At 43.2% G+C, this 10,060-nt stretch overlaps 1 protein-coding gene across 3 annotated transcripts; it reads right to left on the bottom strand.

Moving 5' to 3' along the window:
* Positions 1–534: 534 nt before the first annotated feature.
* atg4da (autophagy related 4D, cysteine peptidase a) lies at positions 535–9,747 on the bottom strand. 3 transcript variants are annotated; one of them, XM_076729077.1, is made up of 11 exons: positions 9,350–9,747; positions 7,450–7,717; positions 7,172–7,255; positions 6,648–6,821; positions 5,594–5,945; positions 5,428–5,492; positions 5,149–5,300; positions 4,982–5,060; positions 3,860–3,936; positions 3,528–3,647; positions 535–1,905 (listed from the first exon to the last, which is right to left on the bottom strand). In XM_076729077.1, exons 2-11 carry the CDS (start codon positions 7,664–7,666, stop codon positions 1,726–1,728), a joined length of 1,500 nt encoding a protein of 499 aa, XP_076585192.1. In that variant the 5' UTR covers positions 7,667–7,717; positions 9,350–9,747; the 3' UTR covers positions 535–1,725. The 3 variants fall into 3 exon arrangements, with proteins under 3 accessions (XP_076585192.1, XP_076585193.1, XP_076585194.1); XM_076729078.1 differs by having other exon boundaries at positions 9,573–9,742; XM_076729079.1 differs by having other exon boundaries at positions 9,650–9,740.
* Positions 9,748–10,060: the final 313 nt, after the last annotated feature.

The raw sequence follows: 10,060 nt of genomic DNA, 5'->3' as shown, positions 1-10,060 counted from the left end.
ATAAACATGTTGCCCTAAAGATCTGCATCTATCTCAGAGTTCTGCACTGCAATGTTCAGCTGCAGTACTTCATCCTCTTTAGACTTGTAAAACATCTTATAAACTGAAGCTAAACTACTAACATTTACCGTACGCCGCTGATTTGACTCATCCTGTAACATCACAACATGATGACAATCAAGCCCTTTTGAAGTCTGGTGCACTTGGGGAAGTTTGGAAGCCTTTTCAGAAGTCATTTGCAGTGAATTCTGAAGAACAACACTTTTAATCTGACTGGAAGGAGAGAGAAAGGGTTCATCGTCCAGGTCAAAGTAATCAAACATGACATACTATGTAATTTACTATTGGCATGAATGCCAAAATGAAATGGTAAAGACACTCCTCCTTCTGTGGGAGCTACATTCCAAAGAATATTGCATTGCCTGATTATGCAGTGACATGAGACAGACTGTCCCTCTTCTGCAGTTTACAGTGAGCAGACAAGAAAAGACATCCCTTCAAAAAATACAAATCTAATAAGCATGAGACACGAGTAACATGTGATTCCAGTGTTTGAAGTTTAATCAGGACAATAAACCTAACAGTAGTAGTGCAACTTGCAGTAGTAGCCTTCATGTACAAACAAACAAAAACTCATGAAGATTCAGGCAAAAACTCCATTCAGCTTGGGATGGTTGCATCGACTGTATGACTTTATCAAGCAAAACCCAGAACCTGAACTTCAGCAAAAAGAGCTGTTCTGGGTGTTACTTAAGAAAAGTAGACCAACATGACATAACTTCCTAATTCTGCTTTATGGGGCAAACCACATTTTACCATGTAAAGATACACACAAACTGAATGAGACATTTGTCTTCAAGCCCAACTGTGGAGCTTTGGTAGCTTTAAAGGAGCAGTGAAACCACAGATGTTTGGGACTGTTTCACATTCTTACCTTTCTGTAATACAGAGACAAAGAATGTTGGAGATCAAGGCCTCAGTCATCTGTGTGATATTTGGGCCAGACTGCAACACAAGAGTGAATTTACAGCTGTTCCAGATGCTCCTGGAAGAATCTGAAATCTCAGTGAAACACAGAGTCTAAAAGACATCATCACACTCATCAAAGACAAACAAAAAACTACACTGACCGCCACACTCGCTCGCACACAAACACACGTTCGTAAACCTGATAAATAAATGTTAAGAATGAAAAATAAGATATACAGCAGATGGTACAGAATACAAGTCAAGAACAACATCAGGCAAACCCCCCACCTGACCAGTGAGCTAATTAAATATCATGTCAACCACACATCACTTTCAGCGTGTCCAGCTGACACCAGGACAAAGACACAGTACTTCAGTGTAATCGCAGTACTCGATTTTACTCATACATGTTTGACTTTGAGGCTTTTTAGGTGTACGATAAAGAGAATCAAGAATACTTCAAGTGCTTGAAACATTCTTGATCATGATGCATTTTGAAATCACGTCTTTGTCCAGTAAAACAACACTCCGGCCAGAACCCATTCACGCCTGGTAGCTTACAATCCCCAGCCACACAAAGGTGATGACAGAAGCCGCGCAGCTTTTATTTCCCTTGACCTGTGCACGCACTGAAACACAGAAGCGTCGTGTTCACCTTACAGCTGCACCAACAACAGAATCAAAGTCCTTCCCTTTGACAGGAAATGAGATGTCCTCTCCTGCCCCCTGCAGCTGACAACTGAGAGAGCATCCTGCCTACAAGAAGACAAACTCGTCACTGTTTCTTCTGTTGTTACTCCTGCCCAGTCGGCCCGGGGGAAGGATGTGGGCTGCGGGTCCACTGTTATTACTGCTGTGACCCTCAAGTCCATAATCCTGACCCTGGCCATCTACGAAGGTAAAGATGGGGTACTTCTCCTTCGATGATGCAAGGGCCTGAGAGGACATAAACACACCCGGTCAACACAAACTGACCTACAACACTCAATAATATCTTTTTGCACAGTTTGTGAGCCAAAATTAAAACAGATCTGTAACCAATAATTATTTCCATTATTAATGAATCTGTCTGCTATTTTCACAATTAGTCTTCAAATTTCTTGTTTTAAGTTCAACCCTCAGTGCAACAAAGATATTCAATTTATAAGATGGAAAGGGAAAGAAAAACAGCAAATACAACTTAAAGAAGTAAGAGTTCACATCTTAAAACAATAATCAGGTGACCCGTTTATGTTCTTGTCTTGTCTTCTCCTTTTTCTCTTGTTCTTAGAAGCCTGCTTAAGAAAGCTGCCTTCTTACCTCCTTTTTGGATAGCTAACTGTCTGTTGTTTAATTAAGCTGTACTTTAAAATTAGCTTAACTCAAGCAAATCAGGGATCGTTATAACTGGCTTCCAGCACATGGCAGAACAAATCATGCCATCTGCTGGTTCCCTGTTGGAACACATCAGCCCTGCTGCAAAGAAGCTGTGGTTTGATGGTAATTTAAGCTTTTCATTTCCTCATGCCTCCACTTCTGCAACAGTTTCTTCTCCTTCAAATGAAAATCTATTACTCATCTCTAGGCTGTTCAGAGAAATGACCACTTCATGCCTATTTTAGCCTCCCTGCACTGGCTCCCAGTATGTTTTAGAGCAGATGTGAAGATCTTACTGTTGACTTTTAAAGCTCTCTGTGGCCTCTCTCCACGCCACATATCTGACCTCCACGAGCGAGAATGCAGCCTGAGATCCTCGGGCAGGCGTCTCTTATCTGTTTGTGAGGCGCAGCTGAAAACTAGAGGCGACAGAGCGTCCGCAGTCAGAGCTCTGAAGCTATGGATGAGCTGCCTGAGGAAATCAGACTCATTGACCTCTTTTAAATCTCCTCTTAAAACATACTTTTATCAGAAAGTATCCTGCTTTCACTTGATTTTTATTGACTGTCCTTTTGCTGCTTTTGTTTTATCTGTTTACTACTCTACTGACATTGTTTTTATGATCAACATGTTACCAAGTTGTTGCTTTGTGTGAATCACTTTGGAACATGAGCTCAGAAATTTATCATTATTGTTACTGTTATTGTTCTTTTGGCCCACCACTTTGAGGGCTGTAAACTTTGTTGCTGGTGGCCGTTCGAGCTGGGAAGAGGAGAGTCTCATTTTCATGTTATGCCTTTGCTTCTCTGAGGCTGCGGTGTAATGACGTTAGCTTCCTTTAATTATTCCTCTTGTTCATGCTGAGCATTACGTGAGGTTGAAGTGATGAGGACAAAATCCACAGTTTGTGCAAAAATGCATTCAAAAGTTTATCTGAGCTCAATATGAAGCTTCAGCAGACGGAGATAATGAAATGAAGTGGATATCTTTCAAAGTGAGTGCTTTTAGCACAAAATACCTCCTTTACATTACAGTATTAGACAGTATTTACTGAGCCGATTTGGACTGAAAACACTGCAACTTTGGAAGATACCCACTTGATCTGTGGAACTCAAGTCTCATAAGCTACAGATCAACTGCAGAATGCATTTTTTCACTGGTTTTTTAAAGTTTGATAGTAGGCTGAGGTTGTAAAAACTCACCTCACTAACAGCAGAACACAGAGACTCAAAGTCCTTCTTGTTCTTGGCATAAAAGCCGATGGTACAGCTGGGATCCATGCGGCTGAAGGGCATCTTTTTGGGAGAGCTACAGTGGAACGACTGTGACAGAAGGAGACGGAGGTCAATAAAAGGTAATGACAGGACATCTGTTATCTTTAATGGTCTGTATAGCCAAAACACTATCGAGCATGAACGTCACATGGTGAAACTCCAATGTGATCTGAGGAAAAGAGATAAAAAAGACTGCAGTGAGAGAGAGAGAGAGAGAGAGAGAGAGAGAGAGAGAGAGAGAGAGAGAGAGAGAAACCAACCTCCAGTGAGAAGTTGACTTGGGACACATCCACCACAGGCTGGCAGTAGTGAGGGTCCAGATACAGCAGCTGCTCGTCTAAGGCACAAGAAGGAAAAGTCAGAAAGAGGAATTAAAACTCAGCATTAAAGCATAAAATCACCACCTGCCAACCTCAGGTGGCAGATGAATGTCGTATATTTGCTGCCTTCCTCTTCTTAGATCTTACTCCCACTGACCCAGCAGCAGCTGGCACCGCTGAGTACTGATGCTCGTGCCAAGTGCCATAAACTGCAGCTTCCTGTAACAATCACCAGATTCTGGCACCAAAGAAAAAGTGTTTTTGTGTAACAAGGTTTGGTTTCCAAAACAAATTTCACTTCTGGGTTTTGTTGATGAACATTGTTCCAGTAAAGGGAAATCAATGATTAGCAGCAAGTATATTTTGGAAGTGCTGGCTGTTGATTGCTTGGATGACAAGTTAAAGGGTCAAGTGTATTTTCTGTCACACTACAATTTACACAGCTTTGAAGAGGACAGCTTTACACACATCACCCATATACAATAATCAGGTGTCTTACTTCTCGTTCCATGTATCAGGAGAAGGAGGGTGCATTTCTATTTGTCTACAATCAAGTGGGGGATCACTCACAGAAACAAAAACTTACATCTGAAAAACCATACAGGACTCATTATCTGTTGAAAGGATTGTTAAGGGTTTAATCTGCCTGTTATCATTAGCCATTATTGTGACTAAAAAGACTCTACATGATAAACAGAGCTGCTGCTATTTGTGGTGGTTTCAGGTTGCTCCACCTCGGCTTGACTCAGCCCCGCAGCAGCAGACTCCTGATTATCACCCAGCTGTAAGCACAGCAGCGTCTCTCTGATGATGTTTACCTAGCCTAAGTTTTCAGTTAACCGACCCTTGACAGGTGAATCATGCATGACACAAACAGGAGCAACAAGATTAAAAGAGAGGCAGTAGGAGTGCAACATGTTCTGCCGTGGGCTAATAATCTAATAATCTGTCTTAATAATACTACAAGTTCCTGTGTCAGGCAGATAGGCCCAAAAAAGTGGCTACTACGACCACCTTGTTCTGAATCAACAAGTTTCTCATTCGCTTGCATCTGGTTCTCACCTTGGAAGCCAATGAAGTAAAGTGAATGCTTCGGTTTGCCTCCGATGATTCCAATACAACAATCCAGCTTTAGGATGTTCTGGAAATATGAGAGCGAGCTTAAGTTAGGCACCACAATTGTTTAGGAAACACAGAAGGGTCTATGGATGTGAGCAGAATATTCAGACCTTGACACATTCGATGTAGGATGGGTTGAGAGCCTCCCCTCCCAGCCGCACAGGCACCAGAATGATGACAGACTTCCAGGCTTGGCTGGACGGATCAGGGGCAGTCTGGCTCAGCGACAGGTCACACAGATGCACCACATCCTCCTTGTACACTGCAGTGCACAGAAACATGATGAGACAAAACATGCACGCATAGAAACACATGCCAGAACCTCGACAGGGGAGGTATTTCCAAAGAGTACATTAAATTGAAAGAGTATCTATGTCTATGAATCTCACCTGTACAATCCTGGGCCACATACACAACCAGGTTGTGGACTGCAGATGTTTTGGCAACTGCTTTCCTGAAAGAAACGTATTCATAACTCCAGTCAATGCTGAAGGGTGGCAACTATGGGAAGCATTTAAGGAAATGGTAGCGCCTTGCCTCTTCAGGTGTGCTTACCGTAGTATGTGTGCCACTATCGAGGGGCCATACCAGTCGCCAGCCTTCTTCCCTGAACTTTTACTGATTTCCACCAGCTGGTGAATCCCAAAAGGTGCTGAGGGCTGATCCCCGAACCAGGTGACCAGCCTGCGGTGGATGGGCTCTGCCTGCCTGTCCCTCGCACACTCGGGTCTCTTTTTCTGGCTGCATTTGGGTGCCTGATCACGTGGCAGGGGCTTTTCAGGGGTGTTGGATCCTCGTGGAGAGCCAAAGGATGGGATGGGGACCCCTCCAGCCCGGGCTGGGGAGCGTGGTCTGAACACCTCAAAGTCCACATCGGTGAGCTGCTGAGCATCTGGCCAAGCCCAGTCTACAGAATACAAAATGAGCCGGACTCAGCACTTAAGTACAGCGAGGCTAAATATCTGAGGAATTTACTATAGAAAGTGTTTAGTCTTAAGCTTTAAACAATCAGAGAGTTGACATCTTCTGAATACCAGACTAATCAGCATGAACACACAATGACAAAAATGTTACAAAAAGACCGAATGAGACAGTAGAAGAGGAAGCAGCACATGAGGAGCCTTGAGATAAACACTATCTGCAGTGAAATGAAACTGGGACAGGATAAAAGAGGATTAGGAAGGCATAAAAAACAGTTACAAAAAAAAAGGAAGACAAAAGGAAAGAGATGAAGAGCAGAAACGATCTGAGCTAAACAGAGTAATTAAAAACTTGGAGTGAGATATAAAAAGTGGGAAGAAAACAGGAATTAGGCAGAGAGATGAATGAAAAGAGATCAGATCGGTCCAAATATCCATCATGAGACAACTTATTCACTTAAATCTGTTCAATTTAAAACAGTACTTGCTTTATGAAGAGACTGAAATATGCATCACACTACTGAGAGATAACTGAGTGTTAGTGTTTCATTAATTAAGAAAGACAAGATCGATTCATCGTTGAAAAAAAGCCCAGATTGGCTGACACACAGGGCTACTTCAGTGAAAACTGACCTAGATTTTCTGCTGGTGAAAGTAAAACTGTATGTGTGACTGGCAGAGAGACAAACCTCTGGGCATCAGATGGACGAGCAGCCCCTGTGCCAGCAGCATCTGCCCACTGCGCAGCATGCAGCCCCAGCCGCAGTCTGTGGTCCAGGTGGAGCCCTCCAGCTGAGGGAACTCCCTCCTGTACGTCAGCCAAATCCTGGACATGAAAGCCAGACGGAAACGCTCGACCTCATCTGAGGGGAGGCGAAGGGGTGCAGGACAAGACAGATGAGAAAGAAAGAGAACATGAGGGAGAGTTTTCCCACTCTGTTCATTCAAATAAACAACCGTCTCTGAATTTCACCACACGTTTATCAGACATGAGAAAGATCTCTTTATGTGTCTGTGAAATGAAAGAGGGGGGAGTTTTGTTCTCTGATGTCAAAAAGGATGAGGGTTCACACCGCTGTGGTTCACCAAAACACACATCACTACAACACCTGCAGCCTGCTTCTCATGGGATCTCGCTTTCAAGAACGGAAACACACAAACAACTGATATGCATGTTTCATTTTTAAGATACGCGCATGTATTCAGAGGTTACCTTCACTGTTGAGCAGATACGAGTGGCCCATGACGGTGACCGGCGATGTCTTGTTGAAGGAGGTTTTCGATTTGACAGTCCAACCTACAGAAAGAGGAGCCGGGAGAATGGAAGTTGGCATAGTAGCAGCTACAGAAGAATAACTGATGCTTTGTCAGACGTTTGTCACACAGTTTTGCAGCACGTTGATCATGAAAAACTGAATCTTGCCAGACTTTCTAAAACATATATTCAACACAGAGGCGCCCGCACACTCTTCCTTCAGACTGAGCACAAACCATATTTGACGTTGTTCCACGCTGACATCAGTTTGGCTTTCAGCTTGTCCATCTCATCAGGCTCCCCGGTCGTGTCTCTGCTGGGATCTGCTGTCTGCGGCAGCCTGAGGCCAAAGCTGGCCTGCCGCTCCAGGGGCTGCTGCCTCCGGCTCTCCCCCAGCTCATCCTGCATCACTCCCCCCACGTACTGCGCTGCGCTGGGGGAAACAGAGTTCATGCCTCTGAGGCCTCAGAGCTGGACTCTGCCGCTCCTCATTGCAACACAGAACTGACGGAGGAAAGAAGAGACAGCAGAGACAAGGTCAATTATTGACATCCTTCACTCTAAACACTTTTGACACTGTTTGAAACTCTTTAACTTTCCGCATTTCACTTACTATTTACTCAATACCATATGTGTGTACTTTCTTGTCAAATATTTGCTAACATTTCTGCTTCTCCATATCATTATTTTACTATTTGTACTTCTGTCTCCTGTATAGGACATATATTGCGTTGCTGGAAGCATTATCCTCCTCTGTTGCTCTTCCTAAAGCGTTTTTCCCGTTAAAAGGTTTTTTGTGGAGTCACTGCTTATCTGAACCAAGGTCTGACTTCACATGACTGGCTACGATCAAGTGGCTTCTCCAGCAAATTTTGTGTTAGATGATGTTGTTTTGGGGCAATTCTGTGTATATCGTTTAATCTCATGCTCTCCAGAAGGCAAAGAACATTTAATTAATAAAATATAAGGTTGATCCAGTTCACTAGCATTCATGCTTGCACCTTTTCATTCATTTTTTAGTTGTTATGAAGATGGTGACTGACCAAGTTAAAGACTGACGTTACAGATTAACTTGCAGAGAAGCTGGTTTCTTGGCTGTGTGGTTTTAGTAGAAGCTGCTAAAATGCTGATGTGCATGCTGCACAAAACCATCAAATCTCATGACAACTGAGCACGCTCCATCTGCTGATGAATCTGAAAAGATTTGCCACTTTTTCATGCTTTCTTTGAGACGAACCAGATTGTAATGAGTATGAAATGTTGATCCTGGCCCTTGGAAATAGTAGTTTGTCACATTAAACTGATTTTACTGGACTATTGGCCAGACAAAAAACAATGCAAAATCCCTTTTGTGAATTGCATTTTTCACAATTTTCTGATATTGCAGAGACTACATGATCAATTTATTCGTAGGCGGCAATTCTTACTTGCAGCCCTGGCTGGAAGCCCACAAAAAAGCTTATAAGTAGACCTTAAGTCAAGATTATTTCGTCAAAGTGCATTTCCAAGGCCATGAATGAAGTTTCACACTCTTAAAATCACACGGTTCTATTATACTGTAAAGGAGTCCAGCACTATAACCAGTCTCACTTCCTGAAATAGTATAAATAACTACAACAACGTCAGTGTAAACTTAAATCATCTGCCTTCACCACACACACACACATCACAAAGGAAAGTACCAATGACTTTTCCACCCTGCCCTGAAACTGATGGTCTGCACTTTCAACAGGGAACAGCAGCTCGGGGTGAAGCCACCGGCTGCACTGATGGGAACATTGCTGTGTGTGGGGAAAAAAAAGCCATCATGTGATTAACATTTGACAACCGGCATGTCGAGCTTTTTCAGCGTCTGTGAAAGTCATCTGATTATGGTGGCTGTTATTATTCAGCAGTTGTCAAGCTGTTAAACACTTCGTACGGTGAAATAAAAGCCATACTTTTTTACTAACATCCCCAAAGGCATTTCTATGCATTCGTCTGTTCTCACGAAGTCAATGTCGCTAAATAAACCAGATATTTTTTCGTGTAACATAAAATCCAAGCCTGATAATCAAGCGACCGCCGTAGCCGTGCCCCTTTCAAACGTATTTAATTCACCTACAAGTGAAGAGTCACTAGCTAACAACTACGTACCTGCTGTAAAAGCCGGTTAAGCTGGTCGGTATTTTGTAGTGGGTTGAATCATTTCACTGGTTTCGTCTCGCTTCACTCACGACTGGAGTCTTCACGGATAAATTCAGTGTACTAGCTTGCTAAAGCTAGCTAACGTTAGCATTTTTAGACGCTAGTCCCCGGCTTAGCTGTACTACCTAGCATTCAAGCCGGACTCGGACCAAGGACGAAATATTTCAATCACCTTTCAGTAAACAGAGCTGATGTCAGGACGGTAAGCGTTTCTCCATTCATTCAACAAACGAGCTAATTTGTACATACTGTTGCGAAGATAATCCAACACATAGCGGGTTTTGCTTCCCTGACCAGCCACCGCTTTAGCATCTCCCTTTAACAGCAGAGGGTGTTTACTTCCTGTTGTCCTTTCCTGACGCGATGCCATTGGTTGAATTGATAACACAGCGAAAGCCGATTGGATAATACTCGAATAATAGACTTTAGCAGCGTGCTATTGGGTAATTAACTCTTGAGTTATGTAATCTGTAGCCTACGCCAGCGGTCCCAATACACCGGGTCCGTGGGCCACTTGTTACCGGGCCGCACAGAGAGACTGAACAAAAAATGTTTTATCGATCATCAGTGTCTGAAAGAAGTTTTATTTTGATTATCATGCACATCCGCCTGTGCCTCTGTACGCATGTCAAACACGCACACATTAATAATAGTAACAGT

The sequence above is a fragment of the Chaetodon auriga genome, chromosome 4, assembly GCF_051107435.1.
Source record: "Chaetodon auriga isolate fChaAug3 chromosome 4, fChaAug3.hap1, whole genome shotgun sequence".
Lineage (NCBI taxonomy): Eukaryota > Metazoa > Chordata > Actinopteri > Chaetodontiformes > Chaetodontidae > Chaetodon > Chaetodon auriga.
Note: the sequence above shows the minus strand (reverse complement) of the source record. Positions and strands in the feature narration are given on the sequence as shown.

What these genes read in the sequence shown, in the direction of transcription:
- atg4da (XM_076729077.1), bottom strand. Translation starts at nt 7,666, where the DNA reads ATGAACTCTGTTTCCCCCAGCGCAGCGCAGTACGTGGGGGGAGTGATG. An exon ending in ATAGTGGCACACATACTACG is followed by an intron (nt 5,493 to 5,593) that starts GTAAGCACACCT and finishes CGTTTCTTTCAG; the next exon opens with GAAAGCAGTTGCCAAAACAT. An exon ending in AAGTCAACTTCTCACTGGAG is followed by an intron (nt 3,648 to 3,859) that starts GTTGGTTTCTCT and finishes CTTCTGTCACAG; the next exon opens with TCGTTCCACTGTAGCTCTCC.